The sequence below is a fragment of the Talpa occidentalis genome, unplaced genomic scaffold (genome assembly GCF_014898055.3).
Source record: "Talpa occidentalis isolate TD23 unplaced genomic scaffold, MPIMG_talOcc4v2.1 talOcc4.4, whole genome shotgun sequence".
Lineage (NCBI taxonomy): Eukaryota > Metazoa > Chordata > Mammalia > Eulipotyphla > Talpidae > Talpa > Talpa occidentalis.
This window is the reverse complement of record NW_023604295.1, coordinates 30,631,278-30,652,970: the sequence shown is the minus strand read 5'-3', so window position 1 is coordinate 30,652,970 and position 21,693 is coordinate 30,631,278. Positions and strand designations below refer to the sequence as shown.

Genomic DNA, 21,693 nt, shown 5'->3' with positions numbered 1-21,693 from the left:
GAGGGCTTAGGGTAAAAATAAGGGGGTTGTAATTGTATGGGGAATATAAAAATAAAATTTAAATTAAAAAAAGAATAAAAATAATGCACAAAACATCAGTTGCCATGTTTAAAAAAGATTAGTCACTTTCATTTTAATTCCATCACCATAAAATTCGTATATAATAAAAACTCCTGAATCATGCTGCATATAAAGCAAACCAAAATTATACTTCACTCCAGATACAGATAGATTTGATTCTATATGACAAAGGATTAAGTCTGTATGTTCATTAAAATAAAATCCTCTCTCTGCATGTCCTTTATGTATTTTAATTAATAAAGTTTGGAAATACTAAAAAAAAAAAAAAAAAAACAACAACAGGTTTTGCTTGGAAAAGAAACAATTTAAGGAGAGAGGTGAAGGCAACCATTAAACACTTTTACAGTCCTTAAGAACAAAACAAAATCTTATTCTGTTCAATTCCAGAACTCAAAGTAGGACAAATGAGATCAAGTTTTTTTTTCTTAAAGAAGGAGAGGCGGCAGTTTTAGGTAAATTTATTGAAATTTATGAAAGAACCTTCTGAAAGGATATTTACTAAATGGATAAATGAGTTGTTTGGGGAATTACTGTGCTTCATGGTGGTAGCTGAGAGTCAGGGAAACTGGAAACAAGAATTTTATACACCCTGGTAACTTTGAATTTCATATAATCTAATACTTAAGAGTATTTACTATTTAATATAATTATTATAGTATCAAATATAAATTGTTATATACAATGGAATTTCAGAATATAGAGACTACTGCGGGGGTTACATAGCCAGGGTTACATAGTCAGGGAATGTTACACAGGAACTTGACAAATGGAAAAAATCAAATATAGATTTGAGGTAGGAAAGAACATGAATAAAGAGGAGGACATGAATTTCTGGGACATGAACAGACTGATTTGGCTGGAGGAGGATGTTCATACAGTGGATCAGTAAAAAGTAATTTAGGGGGAAGTATGCTGAATCAAAATGTAGGTAGGAAGAGGAGTTTGAATTTGAATAAGAGGAATTCAATCAAGGTTTCTCAGACAGGAACAGCCGTGAGGTTGTCCTTCTTTAAGACTAATCTGAGGTCATTAGACTGGATGGAGGGGAAAAGTGACAGGTTAGAACTAAAGAAAGTAATGAGGAGACAGAGTAGAACGGCCTAAAAAGAGTGAGCGAGGGCAAGCAGTAGAATATTACAAAGATCATGAAGAAAAATTAATGGTTTGCAACTAAAAGAATACAACAGGGGTAAGAATCAAAAATGGCCCTGAGAGTTAACATAGAAATAATAGAGAATGATACTCCAGTACAAATAAAGATCATGTGGTCACAGCCCAGGTGTCTACAGTCTTGGGTTCAACCAGTTCAAAACAGAAATATTAAGTTTTCCAGAAAACCTGTATTTTAAATACTGTAATTTAAAAACAATTTATCTCAATTTTCCACCAACAACCCTGTTATATAAATAAAAAGACATGCAAAAACTTAATCGATAGTTTCCTTTATTTTAGGGATTAGAACTGGGCCCACTGTAACATAAGATGTGTAGTGCTGAAGTAAAATTAAAGGAAAGTGAAACTATTTTAGATCTTCCTCTAAATAAGTGGGACCATATTCTGCCCCTCTGAACAAGGTAGCTGTATGTTCTTTATTTGGTTTCAGTTCTTCTCTGAAGTCATATTGCAATATAGCATTACAGTAATCTCTAAAAAATAACAAACATGAATTCAATAGGCAGTGCTGCCTATTGCCAGTGGGGGGCACATTTCAGCATACCTTAAGGTTGAAACAGAGCAACTACAGGACAAAGAGAACAAAAAAATTCTGCAGATGTACTCAGTTCAGTTTGGAAGCCATTAATGGGAACAGTATAGTAATCCACAAAATAAGGGCAGTCTGGGAAAAGTTCAATATTAGGATTCTATCTTATATAGGAAAAATGTACATAAGACCACTACAGAAAGGTTTAGGGGAACTTAAAAAAAAAATCAATTGTTCAACTATGGAAGTTAATTATGTTTACCATATAAAATTGTAAAAATATTAAAAGAAAGCAAACAAAAAGGACAGGGAAAATTGCCCACAATGTCAATATTTAATTACTCTAACATTTTGGTATACTTCTGTTGGCTTTTCCACCTATTTACTGTCATAGTTGACTTCATATTATAGTTTTATATCCTGTATTTTTCAAATAGCATAATAGTAGTTTTCTTCATTGAAAGCACTTCATAAAATACAATTACTAATGGCAACATAATAAACCACGTAGACAAATCAGTGAAGAATTTTTTACAATACTGCAGTATTACAACCTTGTATAGTACTTAATATTTTCTAAAACATGTTCACTTCTATCTTTAGCTTTAGGAGATAAACAAATTCTTCACCCTCATGAGATAAACAGACAAGGTTTGTAATTGTCTTAGTTATATTAAGAAATATATGTATTTCTTAATATCTATTTATATTTTAGGAAAGTAAATAGAGTGAAAAATAAAAGATTTCAGTTACATAGCCCCAAGTATACAACAACCATAAGGCCTAACCACAGATCTAAGTTTTCTTATTATCTGGCAAACAGACATTGTGCTGTGAAGTGACCCCTCTGCTAATGTTCAAAGGACAAAGGAGTGGTATGGCTGTATGCAGAACACATTCAAAAGGATTTATCCTGCTTCACTCTCCTTGGCCACTTCTCTAAGAGCACCTAACACTCCTGCTATCAGTAGCATGTGAAAGAGACACTTCATTTCTGGTGAGCAGTGTTTTGTTACAATACCTTCAGGTTATGTATGATATCTATCCGCTTGTTCTGGCTGTCCTTAAAGTGAACTTGAACTCTGACAGGAAACTCACCCCAGCCTCTTCTGGTCAGGTGAAAAGGTGGCTCTCTAGGAAAAAACATACTTATACATTAGCCCACACTCTCTCATTCTAAAGAGGAAAAGTTCCTTTATAATGGGTAAGTTAGAAATTCACATCCCTCCTACAATCCTTTTAGGTTTCCTTATTTGAAGCTCAACATACTGAAGTTTTGGTAAAATGCTGAACTATAAAAATTAAACTTAAATCTATATTAAACTTCAAATTTCTTAATACTTGGAGCTAAGAAACTTATACCACATAATCCAATGTCATTATTTTCAGACAGGGAATATGTTAGTTGGATGCCTGTCACAGTAATAGAGCCAGAATCCTTGACTGGCACTTGACAGATACATGTTGTGATGTATATATTCCCTGTCCCAGACACTCATACATATTCCTCTAATCTGGAAAAAAACTAAATCGTGATTGCTCAATGTGAAAGAGACAATTTATTTGAAACTGTCTGCCTAAAGGACTTAAAAGACCTTATATTCACGGTTAGATGTTTGCTAAACAGTGACAAAAATTTTAGTGGATAGAGAGGATTGTGTGTAGATGCTAGCTGGACTGAAAAAATTTCATTCAAAACGTAATTTGAGAAAGGAAGAAAAGGAAAAGTGATTAAGAAAGACTGGCAAACTTAGTATTTGGTGCTGGGTACATGTGGATTCAATATGCTGGGCTTTTGTACATGTTTGAAATTTTCCATAATGTATACTGCTAACATTTAACTGTAAGACATTTAAGTACTCCAAAATAATATGGTTTAAGCTAATGGGGGAAGAGAGAATGCCTTTAAAATGAAATTGTTCATATGAATCATTCCCTTGGAATCACTGTAATGAGAGAAGCCAAGATTGCAGGAAGAAAGGAATTTTCAGTAGGATGCTTCTGGAAAACGAAGGAGAATCATGAATTCAGTAATGGCAGGTTTAGGAGCACAGCCAGAGAGAAGTCTAACAACACAGAGTCAGAGACTACAGGAGTGCCCAAGACCAAGACAGACTAGTGAGTGAGGTGATCATCCCTGAGTTTGAGAGTAGCTTGCAAATTAGAGAAAGCAACAACAAAAAAAAAAAAAAAAAAAGAAAGAAAAGAAAAGAAAAAAGAAAATTAGGAGTGCCCTGGATCCAAGAAAGAGTTGAATACCAGGCTGAGTTACTAAGAGAAGGTCCCAGAAGATGTTAACACAGATTCAGCAGAAACTAAATAATAGGCTTGGGGTCAAATGAAAAGGCAATCTGAGATAGGAATTTGAAAAGGGATCCAAAGCATTGGGGTTTATGGGTATGGAACACTTAATTAAAGGAAATTATACTGATGAGAAGTTTAGTTTCTTTAATTCCAGTAAAGCTAAATAAATAGTCTAGAATTCATTATGCAATATGCACCAAATATACTACTTGTATGCTAAATTTCTTTCACAATGAATATAGCAGATTAGCTGTATTCAATTTATGTACATAGTCTAAACTTGAGTGAATGGACATAGTAGATTGCTGCCAGGAAGACAGACTAATACACTCCATATTCAGGACAAGGAACGAAGCTTTTCAGCAGGAAATTCTTCTATGACCATATATTTGGAGGTGAAAGAGGAATGTAAGGTCTACCAACAGATAAGCTATCACCAATGGAAATATTATACCCCAAGAGATGTATTTCACACAAAAAAAATGACTGCCTCCCCTAAACAGACTTCTGTACATCTAGATTCCTCAAAGAATGTGAAATGTATGACAGCCAAGAAGAAAAAAATCACATAATAGAGGGCTTTAAAAAACTTTACTAGAAAAATACAGAATGGGGCCTCCCTGGTGGTGCAAGGGGTTGAGCACCACACTGTGGAGAAATCCACAGCCTCTGCAGCACGAGTTCGATTCCTGGCTGGCCAGGGAGCAACCCACATGGTGCAGCAGACCTCTCCTGACTCGCCCACTGCTCCCCTCAGCAGTGTATTTCAGTAAATCTGCCTGTTCTATTCTCCACTCTGTCTCTGGTGAATCCTCTCACCTCCACACCTCTGGCCTATACCCCAGTACTTGTAAGCATAAGTAAATAAATCTTTAAAAAAAAAAAATCACTTGGGGTTACTTTGAGAATGAGATCATGGGAAACCTCAATATTAAATATTTCTGGAATATTATAATTCTGTTATGTTCTCATTCATAAAGAAACAACATTTTAATATTTATCTTTAACCACATCAACAGTTTTAGCTATTTCCAGACAGGAGCAGAAGGAACAAATATAATTTTTTATGGTAACATGGTAACACTCTGAACAGGGGGACAATACCTGTTCATTGAGATAGTAATATAGCAAAGGGAAACACAGCTAAAACTACATTGTGACTAAGAGCCAAAACTGGGTAAATTATTAATAGAATAATTCCCAAGGAGTGTTCCTAATTTAAATCACCTTTTTTCCACTTCAATAAATCTTTACTCTTTAGGTAAAATAACTCAAGAGTGCTTACCTAACTTCTACAAGGTCATTTGGTTTATAGCTGGGATGAAGAAAGAACCAAACTTTCTTGACAAAATGATTAATACTGGGTTCTCTACGAGACCCTCGGACATATACCATCCACTTATGAGTCGACTGGTCATTTTCTTCTCTCTTATCAGGAGGAATATACCTAGAGGAGAAAAAAAAAAACCTTGAATTATTTTTTTCTTCAAAAAACCTAACAAAAACAATTAACTGCTATTTAAGATGATTAAACATTAACTATAAGAACAAAACTGTGAAATTCACAAATATATGGAGATTAAACAACATACTACAGAATAACAATGGCTCAAAGAAGAAATCAAAAAGGGAAATCAAAAATTATCTTGTGACAAATGAAAATGAAAATACAACATACCAAAACTTATGATAAGCAGCAAAAGCAATTGTCAAAGAGAAGTTTATATCAGTAAATAACTATGTTAAGAAAAAAGAAAGCGGGCCTCCCCAGTGGCGCAGCGTTTGAGCGCTGGGTTGCGAAGCTGCCCGCAGCCTCTGCAGCACCAGTTCGATCCCTGGCTGCTCCCTGGCCACCGGAGGAGGGTCCCACATGGTGCGCAGACCTCTCAGGCCGCCTGCTGCTCCTCTCAACAGTGTACTTCAGTCCTTCTGCCTGTTCTGCTCCCCGCTCTGGCTCTGGTGAATTCTCTCACCCTCCTGCGCTTCTGACTGTACCCAATACTTGTATAAATAAATAAATAAAATCTTTAAAAAATAACAAAACAAACAAAAAAAAAAAAACCTGAGGATGTCCTTTAAAAAAAGAAAAAAGAAAGCTCTCAAGCAACATAACTATACTTTGAGGAACAGAAAAAGAACAAACTAAGCTAAAAGTTAATGATGGAAGGAAATAAAAGATCAGAATGGAAATAAATGAAAGAGTAAAAAGATCAATGAAACTGAGACCTGGTTTTTTAAAAAAGATAAAATTGTTAAACCTACAGCAAGCCTTACCAAGAAAAAGAAGAGGCTTAAAATAAATAAAAGTATAAGTGAAACAGAAGACATTACAACTGATAGCACACAAAAGCAAAGGATCCTTAGAGACTGAGTAACTATATGCCAACAAATTAGACAATGCAGAAGAAAGGGATAAATTCTTATAAACACAAAACCTAGCAAAAAATAGCATATCTGAACGGACAACTATTAGTAAGGACAGTTAATCAGTTATCAAAAGCCTCCCAACTAATGAAAGTCCAGGACCAGATGGCATCACTGATGAAGTCTATCAAACATTTAAAGAAAAATTAATACCAATCCTCTGCAAACTATTTCAAAAAATAAAGAGTGAACACTTTCAAATTCAACTTATGAGGCCAACACTACAATAATACCAAAACTAAATAGGACACTGCAAGAAAAAAAAATAGAGGCCAATACCCCCAATGACCATAGATACAAAAACCGTCAGCATAATCTTAAGAGATTCAAAAGTACATTAAAAGGTCTGCACACCATGTTCAAGAAGGATCACTACAGGGCTACAAGGATGGTTCCACATCTGTAAACCAACTGATGTGATATAACACATTAACAAAACAAACAATGAAAATGAAATTATCATCTCAGTAGACACACAAAAGCATCTGACAAAATTTAACAATCATTCATGATGAAAGTCAACAAATGGGGTAGAATGTCCCAACATAACAGAGGTCAAATATGACAAGCCCACAGCTAATATCATACACAATGGTAAAAGCTGAAAGTTTTTCCTTTTAGATCAAGAACAAGACAAGGATGCATACTCTCATCGTTTTTATTCAACACAGTACTGGAAGTCCTGGCCAAAGCTATTCAGCAAGAAAAGGAAAAGGCATCAATATCAGAAGAGAAAACATCAGAAAACTGTTGCTATTTGCTTACGACAGGGTATTATATATAGAAAACCTTGAAAAACCCACCAAAAGATTGAGAAGAAGCAAATTCAGTAACGAAGCAGGATATAAAATCTGAACACAAAACTCAGTTGTGCTTCTATACATTAACAATCAGCTATCAGAAGGAAAATTTAACAATCCTATTTACAATTGCATCAAAAAGAGTAAAATAATTCAGAATAAATAACCAAGGATCTCAAAGATCTGTACACAGAAAACTGCAAGACACTGATGAACACAAATGTAAAGGTATCTGTGTCCATGGATTGGAAGACTAGTTAAAATGTCCATATTACCCAAAGTGATCTACAGTTTAAAGGCAATTCCTATCAAGATTCCAAAAGTATTTTTTTCCCACAAATGTAGAACCTTAAAATTAATATGGAATTCAAAACACTGAATTCAAAACACTGAATAATTCAGCCAAAGCAATCTTGACAAATAAGAACAAAGTAGAAACATCATATTTTCTGATTTCAAACTATTTCACAAAGCTAGAGAAATCAAAAACAGTATGGTATTGACATAAAACAGACATACAGGGCCTCCCTGGTGGCGCAAGGGGTTAAGACGCAACCTATGAAGCTATCTGCAGCCATTGCAGCACAAGTTTGATCCATAGCCAGGGAGCTACCCACATGGTGCAGCAGACCTCTCCTGGCTTGTCCACTGCTCCCCTCAGCAGTTCTGTTCCCCACTCTGTCTCTGATGAATCTTCTCACTCCCCACACCTCTGGCCTATACCCCAGTTCTTGTATGCATACATAAATAAATCTTAAAAACAAACAAATAGGGCCTCCCCAGTGGCGCAGCAGTTGAGCGTTGGGCTGTGAAGCTGCCTGCAGCCTCTGCAGAGCCGGTTCAATCCCTGGCTCCGGCGAGGGTCCCACATGGTGTGCAGACCTCTCCTGTGGCACCCACCGCTCCCCTCAGCAGTGTATTTCATCAGTCTGCCTGTTCTGCTCCCTGCTCTGGCTCTGGTGAATTCTCTCACCCTCCTGCGCTTCTGACTGTACCCAATGCTTGTATAAATAAATAAATCTTTAAAAAACAAACAGACATACAGATTAGTAGAAAAGAACTGAGTTCAGAAATAGACCCACATTTATATAGTCAATTCATTTACAAAAAAAGGAGCCAAGAATATATATTGGGGAAAGGACAGTTTCTTTAATAATGGCACTGAGAAAACTGGACAACACACGCACACAAGAATGAAATCACACCTCTATCTACACCAAACACATTAAAATATAACTGAAAATGGATTAAAGGCTTAAAAGTAAGACCTGAAGCCATAAAACTTCTGGAAGAAAACACAGGGAGTAATAAGCTACTTGATGTTGGTCTTGATAATGTTTTTTGGATTTGATAACAAAAGCAAAGGCAACACAGACAAGTGAGAATACATAAACTCAAAAGCTTCTGCATAGCAAAGGAAGCCATCAACAAAATGAAAAGGCAACCTATGGAATGGGAGAAAATATTTGCAAAACATTTATCTGATTAAAGGGTTAATATCCAAAATATATAAAGAATAAACAAAATTCAGGGCCTCCCCCAGTGGCGCAGTGGTTGAGCGCTGGGTTGCGAGGCTGCCCACAGCCTCTGTAGCGCCAGTTCAATCCCCAGCCACCAGCAAGGGTCCCACCAAAAAAAAAAAAAAAAAAAAAAAAAAATTCAATAGCAATAAAGGAAAGAAAAAAAAAAAAAAACAACTGGATTAAGAGATGATAAAAAAACTGGACATTTTGGGCCTCCCAGGTGGCGCAGTGGAGTTGAGCACAGCACTATGAAGCTGTCTGCAGCCTCTGCAGGGCAGGTTCGATCCCCAGCCGGCCAGGGAGATACCCACACGGCACGGCAGACCTCTCCTATCTCACCCGCTGTTCCCCTCAGCAGCGCTTTCAGTCATCTGCCTGTTCTGCTCCTGGCTCTGTCTCTGGTAAACCCTCTCATTCTCTTGCACCTCTGGCCTGTACCCCAGCTCTTATATGAATAAATCTTTTTTTTTAAGATTTATTTTATTTTATTTTTAAGATTTATTTATTTATTTATGCAAGCACTGGGTACAGTCAGAAGCGCAGGAGGGTGAGAGAATTCACCAGAGCCAGAGCAGGGAGCAGAGCAGACAGAAGGACCGAAGTACACTGCTGAGGGGAGCAGCGGGTGGCAGGAGAGGTCTGAGCGCCATGTGGGACCCTCCTCCGGTGGCCGGGGAGCATCCGGGGATCAAACCGGCGCTGCAGAGGCTGCGGGCAGCTTCGCAACCCAGCGCTCAACCGCTGCGCCACCGGGGAGGCCCTGAATAAATCTTTAAATAAAAAAAACCAAAACTGGACATTTTCCCAAAGACATACAAATGGCCAGCAGGTAATGAAAGGATGCTCAACAAAAGTAATCACCAGGAAAATGCAAAATCAAAACTAAAATGAGATCACCTTATACCTGTTAGAATGGCTATGATCTACAAGACAAGAGGTAGCAAGTGTTTATAGGATGTGGAGGAAATGGAACATTTTGTATACAACTGGTGGGAATGAAAATTGGTGTAGTTTATATGAAAAACAGTATAGCACTTCCAAAACAAATTAAAAGTAGAACTTCCCCATTACTGAGCCTATATCCAAAGCAAATGAAAACAGGATTATGAAGGAACCAGCTGCATTCCTATGTTCAATCCAGCATTATTCACAGCAGTTAAGATATGGAGACAACCTAAGTGTTTGTCAATGAATGAATAGATAAAGGTAAAACACACACACACACACACACACACACTCATGAAAACATGGATGGACCTTGAGGAAATTATGCTAAGAGAAATAAGCCTAACAGAAAAAGACAAATACTGTATTTTATCAGTATATATAGAATCTACTAAAAACTACCAAACCCATAGAAAAAGGGAGTAAAGAAGTGGTTTCCAAAAGACTTAATTAATAGAAAGTAAAAATCAAAATCAACACACAACTATAAACCAGAGACACACTGTGGGGGAGGGGGAGGGAAGAGAAGAGGAAGGACTAGGGTCAAAATAAGGGGGGGTACAATTGTATGGGGAATATAGCCAAAATGATAATGCTAGTTAAATAATGGTATATTTATCCTTACAAGGGAGTACTATGTCAGTCTAAAACAAAACAAACAAATTTATCTCTTATTGTTGATTTAGCATTAAATCCAAAATATATTATGTAAAACAAATTAAGGAGGAAAATATGGGCTTTTTTGTACTTAATTTGTGTCAATAAAGATAGATCGTATATGCAAGATGTTTTTATAGTATATAGACAATGTTTTACAGTCTTCCTTTAAAAATGTGGAACCTGACTATCCTCTCTTTGAGATTGGGGATATGTTTGTTAATTGCTTACATAACCATAAAAGTGTTTAGACTGAAAAAAAAAAAAGAAGTGGTTTTCAGGGGACAGAGGATGGGACAAATAGGGAGCTAGTAACAGTACAACATTTCTCAGTAAGGTCTAAGGATCTAATATATGACATGGTAACTATAATTCACAACTATACTGTACAACTGAAACTTGCTAAGAGAGGAAAACTTAAAATGTTCTGATCAAAACAAAAAAATAATTGAGGTAATGTATGAGTTAACTCACTAATGGGATAGTGTATAAGCATATCAAATCATCATGTCTACTTTAGAGACCTTACAGTTTTGTCAAATACACAAAAATAAAATGGAAAACAAACTTTTAATTAAAAAAAGATTAAAATTGCAGCAGTACTTAACAGCTAACCAGTCTTTGCAGTTAATCCTTTTTCTTAATACCTCTATTTGGTCTAAGGGACTTTCCCTTAAAGTTTCTTATCTGATTATTAGCATGCAATTAATTTTTTTTTTAAAAAATCTAGTTTTTTCAGCCAAGTGGATATAGAAGGTAGAAATAAGCTAACATTTTATTCATAAGTTAGGGAAATGACAGCCTTTGGGTAGACTTCATTTATTCAAGTTTCAAGGTTCTAGAACTCTGAACTCTTCTGGGTCCTACTCATTTTGCCAGTAAGATCACAACTCGTCTCTTGCTTTTTAAAAGCTCTAAGAGTACCAACCATGAAAAAACTAAAAGGCTCTAACTTTATTTGATGAAGCTCCCTTATTACATTCTCTTGGAAAAGATGGCCATGGCCTTCTATACATCACCTATGGCTATAATTATCATTCTTTGTAATGCAGTGGGTCAAGCTGCCCAACGTATTCTTCTTCAGGTTGTTCTTTTATTTATTTTTTTAAGAAAAAGAGACATTTTCTTTTTTTCTAAGATTTATTTTATTTATTTATACAGGAACCGGGGTACAGGCCAGATGTGCGGGAGGGTGAGAGGATTCACCAGAGACAGAGTGGGGAACAGAAAAGGCAGAATGACTGAAATACACTGCTGCGGGGAGCAGCGGGCGAGACAGGAGAGGTCTGCCTCACCATATGGGTTGCTTCGCGGCCGGCAGGGATCAAACCAGCACTGCAGAGGCTGCAGACAGCTTCACAGTGTTGCACTCAACTGCCTGCACCACCAGGGAGGCCCTTCAGGTGTGTTCTTTTCTAATATTGACCCTTTGAACTTCCATATATAAGAACTTACTTGTGAATTTCATGAACCCTAATGGGATTTGAATTAAAATATCTACATATCAATTTGGGGAGAAATGTTGTCTTTACAATACTGAGTCTTCCTATTGATGGCCAACAGGTTCATGAAAGGATGCTCAACAAAAATTATTTGACTTTCTTTAAATTAGTGTCTGACAGCTCTTTTTTTTACCTCTCTGCTTACTTTTAATCTTTTTTTGCATTTTGATGTGTCAAGAACAAACAATGGGAAGCTGAATTTTAGGTTGCCTTATCTCAGTCTAACAATTTTCATCTTTCACTAGTTAACTTCATATACAATTTTATCAATGTTGATATATTTGGATCTGCTACTAAATTATTTTACAGTATTTGTCTTGTTATTTTCTCTTCTCTAAATCTCACCTTTAGTGCCTGCTTACCTTATTTTGAAATCAATTTTTATTCAATTTGTAACCCCTTGCAAGTTTTAATCTCTATCTATCTCAGTTATCTCAGATATGCTGTATTGCATTCTTAAAATCTCTATATAAGCATTCTTAAAATCTAAAGTAAACCAGTATTTACTCCTCCCAAAATGAAACAAAACAAAACACAACACAACACCTTGGAAAACTGTCAAGTCAATCATTCCCCCTTCACTTAAAATCTATGCTTAACAAATATTTTAGACCTATTTGTTTTTTTAAAAACCCAAAAAGCAAAAAACTCTAGGCCAAGTGGTTTGAAAATATTAATGGTTATGTCTTCTTAATCATCTTGTGCCCTTGTGCATCTACCTGGATACCTAATTTTGCACCTTTTCTGGACTGACCTGTCTTGTACTGTAGTTAAGACCCCAATATTCTAATACTTCACATGAACTATTAGTCTTTTTAGCAGAACGTACACTAACTCTGAAATAATCTATAGAAAAAAATAATTGCTTTAATCATATTTCTTGTTACTATTTAAATATATCATGTAAACCATTAAGAATCTTTATTTTTAATATCCTGAAATTTTTCATGCATTTCTTGTTTGTTATTAGTTGTTCATTAACTGTGGCTTACTTTTCCATTCTGATTCCACCATACCTCCAAATAAATACTGTAATCCCAAAACTTCATTTTCAACAATTGGATCTAGTTACAATTTTCATAAATATATCAATTTATTCATCAATCAAATATTTACTGAATATCAAGCAATGTAAGGTACAAAAACAAGATACACTTTCTACCCTGAAGAGATTCTAGTGTGATCTGGAAAATATATATGAAAATAGGTAATGACTATAAAATAGGATAAAAATGACAAAAGAACAGAGAAAATATACCTAATGAGGAAGGAAAAAAGCAAATAAAGACTATGAGGAAAATATTGGGTGCTTTTTGAAGACATAATATCTTTATCCATTCCTAGGCACTTCACAAAAATGATGCTGTACCCACAAAAATGACATGAGTTTATATTATTAAAGAAATAGTCCTCTAGCTTGCAGGAATTCTGCTTAAGATCTGCTCTGCAATCTGTTATTACAAATTAAAAACTTTTCAGTTTAGGAAACCAAATAAACATTTTTAGAAATTAGGTAAGGTCCCTAGGAATAGAACCAGGTCAGAAGAAATCAAACAGCTCCTCCAAACTTATTCATACTGACATGCTTAATGAAATACACCATTTGTGTAAAAGCTCATGTCTTAAAATATTCTCATCAAATACAATTCTACTCTACATCAAAAATCAGCAGAAACACTGAGAGAGAGTCTCAAGTCTCTGGACCTAGCTATATCTTTGCGACAGCTGAAAGTTTGGGGAAAACAACCCCTTTGGTCACTTTACTGTAATACTATGTTAAGAGTATGCAAAAATAGTCACATAAATGTATGAGTGAAAATGAGGCAATTCAGTAGGATACTCACTTAGACACATTACCCACTACTATTGTTTTCTTTACAAAAAGTCGTGACGTCTCATCGCCTGTGAGATCAGCATTCCGCTGCTCTGTTTTATGGGAGCCGGTAATACTAGAAGTGTCCTGAAAGAAATCACAATCCATTTTCATTTTGGAATATTTTCAATAGGCAGATACCATAAAATCATCTACGTATAACAGATTAACTCAGAAATGTGTTGTTTTTATTACAAAATTCTCTGGCCTTATGGTACGTCTCAGAGCATGGAAAAATAATTTTACTCTAATTTCTATACTAGTTAATATAATGAGCTTGTATACTACAATTCCCTTTGCAGGTGGGTGAGCTCTTAATAGTCACCTATCTATTTCTTATATGCAAACAAAATGTGGAAGGATTTAAAAAAAACTATTATAATGGTTATCTCTGGGAAATAGGAATAGGGAAAGGAGTTGAAAGAATTTACTCTTTTCTCAATCTTTTGTACTATTTAAAATTTTTCAGTGAGACTATAAACACATGATGATAAATTAAAAGTTTCATTATGGAGACAGACAGCCAGAGTCCAAATCCTGGCTCTTCCATTTAGTACATGTGTAATTTGGGTAATTACTTAACTTCTCTGTCTCATTTTCCTCATCTAGAAAAAAAAGGATAATAGTACCTATCTCACAGAATCTGTTTTGTTGTTTTGTACAGTTCTTACAAAAGTGCCTCGTATAAAGTAAGTGCTAAATTATTTGTGATATAAACATCAGCAAGCATATTACATAAGAGATGGCACGTTTCTGAATCCTATGGCCAGTATGATCTAAATGCTTTATATATTTAAAAAAAAGAAAACCAGATGCAGTATTTGCCCAGAAATAACACTAGAAAGAGATAAGTAAACCCAAACATTGAGTTCTGATTTTGGAGGTTGTGGCATTATGAATCACTTTTAATTTTTTGTATTTCATAATTTTCAACAATGAACACATATGAACTTATAATCAGGAATTTATCAAAAGTAAATCAAATTCAAATTCTTGATGTCCAAGTAGGTGGCAAGCAACCTGCCAATTTCCTCTATCAGTAAAAACACTGGTCTCATCCAAAAAGGAGTTTATAGCAAAATGTAACAAGAAGTTCACTTGAGATGGAAACTCAACCAACAAACTGGCAGGACAGAATAATAATAAATGTTTTTTAATTCCATTATTTGTCAAACTTGCACCAATTACTAAAGCATTTTAGAATGTAAAGTTTAAGAAAAAAGTGCTAAAAAGCCATTGCCCTTGAGAGAAAAAACATGACAGAGTAGGTAGAGCTTGGGCAAGTTCATAGCACTGTCAGCTCGTGAAGGTGTCTTTTATATCTACATTAACGGCATTTAAGGGTTGTGCCATGCACAAGAGATGTGAATCCTGAAATTAGAGAAGGCCCAGATTTAATTCTAGGTTCTGATACTGTTGGTCAAATATAAACTCACTGAGATTAAGTTGCCCCATTTCGTTTTTTTTATAAGATTTATTTATTCATAGAAGAACTGGAGTGTAGGCCAGAAGTATAGGGGTTGAGAGGATTCACCAGAGACAGAGTAGGGAGCAGAACAGGCAGACCCATGGAACACACTGCCAAGATGAGCAGCAGGTGAGACAGGAGAGGTCTGTTGTGCTACATGCGGGTTTGCTCCCTGGCCACTAACTCAGGCCACAATCGTGATGGCACTGAGACTTAACCTGTACACCACCAGGGAGGCACCATTTTCCCCATTTCTAAAAGGGAACTATAATTAGCTTGTTCCCTAAGGTTTCTACAAAGATTAAACAAGACAACATACGCATACTTAATAAGTATTAGTTCCCCCCCACCGACTAGGAGAACATTTTTGCACCCAACACTAATGATAAAGGACTGATCACAAAAATCTACAAAGAGCTGATGAGACTCAACAAAAACAAAGAAAATAATCTTGTCAAAAAATGGGCAGAAGAGCTACAAAGAAACTTCTCTGAAGAGGAAATGCAAATGGCCAACAGGCATATGAAAAAATGTTCAACATCACTTGTAATCAGGGAAATGCAAATCAAAACTACAATGAGATACCATCTTACACCAATGAGAATGGCACATATTAAAAAAACTAGCAACAACAAATGTTGGCGAGGTTGTGGAGAAAAAGGAACTCTCCTGCACTGTTGGTGGGAGTGCAAACTGATCCAACCACTATGGAGAGCTGCATGGAGACTTCTTGACCTACTAAACATAGAGCTTCCATATGATCCAGCAATTCCACTCCTAGGTATTTACCCAAAGGACACAGAAACATCAATTCCAAAGAGCACCTGCACGCCTATGTTTATAGTAGCACTATTTACAATAGCTAAGCTTTGGAAACAACCCAAATGCCCAAAAATAGATGACTGTGTTATAGAACAGTCTTGATATTGAACGGGTTTTTGGTTGTGGGTTTTTACACACAGAGCTGGCCGGACGTTGTGAGCTGGTGGAGAGCCAAAATGGGGATCCTCTAAAGCTCATGTGTCTGTCTTTTATATCAACCTGGCTGCTTAACCTTACTCTTAGGTCTCAGTTACTTTTTTTTTGGTGGTGATGGGATTTGGAGTTTTTAGTGTCTCTGGCTTTGGCCTGGGGTGGGGGTGGAGTCCACAAAGCCTGTATGGAATTAGTTTTAGGGCATTTTTTTCCCCCTAACAACTGGATCAAGAAGATGTATATATACACCATGGAATATTACTCAGCATTCAAAAAAGATAAACACATGCAATTTGCAGCAACATGGATGGAGCTGGAAGGGATCATGCTCAGCGAAATAAGCCAGAAAGAAAAAGAAAAATACCGGATGGGCTCACTCATAGAAGGAATCTAGAAAACTTAAATAAGGGACCAGGAAAAAAAAATAACTATAAGAAAGAAAATATCAAAATCAACCAACAACTATGAACCAGAGACACTCTATGGAGGGTGGGGGACAGGGAAAGGAGACATAGGGGTCAAAATAAGGGGGTTGTAATTGTATGGGGAATATAAAAATAAAATTTAAATAAAAAAAGGAAAAAAGTTATTAATAAAACTATTTTATGACAGCAAAAAAAAAAAAAAAAAAAAGCAAAAAACCCAAAACTATTAGTTCCCTTTTCCTTTGACTCCCTCCCATCAATCCAACTGTACCCTTCCAGTATTTCGGGTAGGTCTCTGCTCCATGTTGTTTGAGAGTCTTTCCTCTATATCCATACTGCTACTATTGTCTTTATCAGACAAGAAGTCATTGTGTTGAGACAGAGAATCACTTTCTGAATGATTGGCTGATGGTGTTTCTGATCTCTGATTAGCAGGAGATGATGACCTAGATGGTGATTCTAAAAATTTCTTGATAGCAGGATGATTAAAAACCATTGTATCACATGTCTTTGATCCCTGAAAAAGCAAACAAACAAAAACAAACTTTTAATCAAAATCATCGGAAGTTGGCAAAATTATTTCTTTCCCAAACCTGTATCTATTTCAGGATCATGTTTAAAATATTTCAAACCTCTCTACATCCACAAAATGAAGTCTAAATGCCCTAACGTAGTCTGATCCAAGAAAACAAAAACTAGAAAATGGTAAATTATTATGCAAAGGTCCTAACACTAAAAGCTAAAGATGGAGGTAAATGAAAAATAAAAATATGTAGAAACATATGGAAAATAATATTTTACTTAAAAAATGTCTCACATGCTTTGTACAAACACATCAACTGCTCTAAACAAAATATTTCTATAGGAAATGTAAATTAAAGATATGTAAAATGATTCCCACATAGCTATAACATGCAGGATATATGCTTAGAAATGATTAACACTGATATATAAAGCTTGCCCTGTCCAATATTGAAGCCTAGGGTGTTTTTATGTATCTTATAACTTGCATACAAAATAAAATGTATTCTGTTCTAACAGGATATATTATACTTAGAAGGAAGCTCAGCTTTTAAAAATTGTGCTATTAAAATACTATGCTTTAGCAAGCAAAAAGGAGCCAGCTGTGTGTTTCAAAATTAAAGTAACAAATTAAAGGGAAAAAGTCCACATGAAGATGGATGCCGCGGACCAGCACAGCAGTAGACGATGAGGCCGTCTCAGGGTTGAGAGACTGCGCAGGGTGGTCAGGGATTCGGTTAAAGAAATGACAAACAGACACACTTCAAGAGAGAGTGTAAATCTGAGTGCACTTTTATTTGAGTCGGTGGTCAGTATATATGTTTTTTCTAAAGGCATAGAACAGTGAACATCAAAGAAATCAGTTTGCTCATAGGTTTAGCTTATCATTGACAGGGCAGTGATTTATGTCCAAAATACATCTGGACCTAGCTGCATTCCTAAGTAGACAGGCTATTAACTCTTTCTATATTCTTGTACTAATTACTACTACTATTACCTACTTATGTTTACTCATAATTAATTGTCATGGGTGAATTTATATTATAATGCAGTTAATATCAAAGGTACTAAAGTCAAGCACATAATAGAAAGATTATTAAACTAATAATTCTATTATAACACAGTGTTTAGTAATGTTTCATTTGCATTAGCCTAATTATTAAATTACATATGTTTTTTAATTAGCAATCAATGACAGAAAAAGGAAAGATTTTAGAAAGATAGTTGTAGCAGAATAAAGTTTGTGGGCCTTGAGAAAGCGAGATAAGGTTCCAGGTGGTCAGCATTTCTTTTAATCATCTTTGTGGCAGCTTCTGGTGGTCGTTATCTCTTGGCAGGCATTCGGCTTCTCTGCATCTTAGGGAGTTTGCTGTTCTCCCCCTGCGCACATGGTTCCTTGCCCACGCCGGACCTCAGGGACCATGGCAACAGCCATTAGCCCTGAGGGTCACTGCAGGGGGAGGTGCAGCAGATGGAGGCAAAAACTGAAAGTGATGCAGCTACAGACCAAAGGTCGCCAACAACCACAAGAAGCTAGAGAAGACAAGATTCCTAGAAGAAGAATTCATAGTCCCACACCCTGATTTTGGAACGCTGGTCTCCAGATTGATGAGATGGAAAATTCCTATTGTTTTAAGTTACCAAGATGTGATAATTTGTTAAGGTAGCTCTAGAAAAGCAGTCAGACTCTAGTATGTATTTGGAAACGCTTGCAATAGAAGCATTTATCTACCATCTAAGACTCAACTCAAATATTGCTCCAGTTTCTCTAAGAGATGAGGAGAATCAATACCAACTACCCTAAAGCTCGATGAGATGATTGGAAAACCTAATAAACATGACAGGTACCTTTTATCTGCAAAAACCACAGGGAATGATGCAAAGTAATTGGCCACCATACTCCCTTCCCTCAAGATCATCGACCATTCTTACTGAGCCAGCACTCATTGAATACAAAAGGAGCATCAGTTCTAACTAGATAATGCTTAAAAAAGGGATATGTTATGTCTGCGAGGATGTAGAGAAAAAGGAACTCTACTGCACTGCTGGTGGGAGTGCAAACTGGTGCAACCACTATGGAAAGTTGTGTGGAGTTTCCTCAACCTGCTAAAAATGGAGTTTCCATATGATCCAGCAATTCCACTCCTAGGTATCTAAGAGTCCTGATTTCAAACAAACCAGCCTGAAAAGATATTTTGGAAACAATTGGGAAAATTTAAACATGGGGTGGTTATCAGACAATATAAAAGAATAATTCTCTTAAGTACTGTGACTACATAGAGGAATCCTTTTAGGGAATACATTAGTATTTAGTGGCGAAGTGTCATGATGCTAGAACCTATTTTCAATTGTTTTAGGAAAAAAGTAACATAGATAAAGTAAATATGGCAGCGCAAAATTGTGAATCTAAGTGATTCATAAACAGGTGCATATTTCACCTTTTCTGTATAGTTGAAATTTTTCATAAAATGTAGGGGGAAAAAGTCAGGGATTCTTAATAGGTTAAATCTTAAACTAAAAATTGCCATTTATTAACATTAAAACTTGAGAGGAAAATCAACTGCTATTTAGTTTAGAAGTGATAATAACTCCCTCAAAAACCTACAATAATTAAATAAAAAGGAATATGACAAATTACAACAGGGTCCTTACTCACCTTTGTATCTGCAAAGCTTAGCAACAATGCTAATAACCAGGAGGAGGATCACGTAAAAAGGAAAAAAAGCTACTTAGTATTACAGAGCTATGATGTAAGAATTATGGTTGAACATGATGATAAATATAAATTCATGGAAGGTAGGCTTCCCAGGAGGGTAGGCTTCTTGAGTACAAAAGGCCATTATAAGAAAGTTTCAAAGGCGGGGACTCTATATCAATACTAATTTCCCTTTCACACAATCAATACGGGTGGTCAGAATGACTACATTTGAAGAAAACTTACCTCAGTAACTTTTAGAAGGCCTGCAGAAGCATAGTAGTTTGCAACAATACAGGCACGAAGTTTATCCATCATCCTTCTTGCCTCAATCAGTCGCTAAAAACAAATGTTAACGAGATATAAACAATTCACAAAATAAGAAATGCAAATGACAAAGCTCAACTTCTCTAATAATAAATGAAAAAACAAAAGAAATCGATCAATGTTTGCAAGAGTATATAGATTTATTAATATTTATTTATGTGTATATATATATATGCGTACTGAGAAATGTCCACAATGTAGACACTGAACACAACACAGGTGAATTTTCTTCTGAGATGGAGTTTTAGGTGATTTTTCCCACTCTTTTTCTGCAATTTCATTTAAAGAAAAAAAAAGCATGGTTCTCCCCCCCAAAAAGGAGAAAGCTCTCTTTATAAATAAGTAAAGCAAAAGAAGGAACTACAAACCATGACTCTATGTCAATATTTTTTCATTACATTATGCACAGATTTTTTTCAAAGCCTTTTAATTTATTTTATTTTATTTTATTATTATACCTGGTCAATGACTTCAATTTCATGTTCCTTATTCTTCATTTCAAGCGCAAATTGTTCCTTGATAATAGTCTCAATCTTCTGCACAGCAGCATCTCGAGCTGTACAAAGAATAGAAAATAATTCAAAGTCTAATTAAGACTTGGATTAGACTTTGCTTGAAGTCCACAAGGAAAAAAAGAAACTCAGGGAAGTGATGAAACCTAGTGGCCATTACTGTAACCTGTGAAGCTAACATCACTAACACTGGGTCAAACTAACCTTGAATTTTCTAATATAATGTTTAGAGAAGACTACATCACCCCAAAGCACTCCTGCCATTAATGCAGATTCTAATCACCAGAAACATCAGACAAACATAAACTGAAAATAATTGGCCTGTACTACTGAAGTATTGAAGTCAAGAATGACAAAGAAAGGTTGAGGAGGTTAAAAGAAACTGTAGAGCTATAACAATTAAATGTACTGTGTGTGATCCTAGACTGCAATGGAAAGGAGGAAATACTTATAAAATATAATACTGGGACAACTGGTAAAACTTGCATAGGTAAGGTAATGTAAATGTTGAAAGTTTCCTGCTTTTGATAAGTGCATTGTGGTTACACAAGACAGTGTCCTTAGGAAATAATCAGAAATGCTTATATAAGTGTCCAATTTATTTTTCAGTATTAATTTAGAAAGAATAATGTGCACATAAATCTGCAGGCATGCATGCATACACATCTGTGTCTGTGTGGTGTGTGTATGTGCATTTGGAGGCAGGGGAGAATGATAAACGAAATGAGGCAAAATGTAAACAAATGATGATGATGAACTACTCCGAAGAGTAGACATATGACCAGTACGCTCCTTGAAATTTTTCCAATTGAAATTTTATCAAAATTAAATTACCAAAAACGAAAAAAGAAATCCACGAGGATTGTGATTTTTCAAAAACCACACCCCCAAGGAGAAGGTAAAGAGTTAGCTGAGGAGAAGTAGTCTACGACACGAAAGCAACTCATAGAAGGGAGAA

General features: G+C 35.7%; 1 protein-coding gene across 4 annotated transcripts in view; it reads right to left on the bottom strand.

Moving 5' to 3' along the window:
* YEATS2 (YEATS domain containing 2) overlaps positions 1 to 21,693 on the bottom strand; it is an 86,861-nt gene that overhangs the window by 47,395 nt on the left and 17,773 nt on the right. For all 4 annotated transcript variants that reach the window (XM_054700409.1, XM_054700411.1, XM_037525181.2 and 1 more), the window contains exons 3-8: positions 20,682 to 20,779; positions 20,143 to 20,235; positions 16,951 to 17,196; positions 13,783 to 13,898; positions 5,373 to 5,534; positions 2,805 to 2,916 (exon numbers count right to left, since the gene is read on the bottom strand). In XM_054700409.1, coding sequence (XP_054556384.1) covers positions 2,805 to 2,916; positions 5,373 to 5,534; positions 13,783 to 13,898; positions 16,951 to 17,196; positions 20,143 to 20,235; positions 20,682 to 20,779 — 827 coding nt within the window. The remainder of the gene's footprint in view (positions 1 to 2,804; positions 2,917 to 5,372; positions 5,535 to 13,782; positions 13,899 to 16,950; positions 17,197 to 20,142; positions 20,236 to 20,681; positions 20,780 to 21,693) is intronic.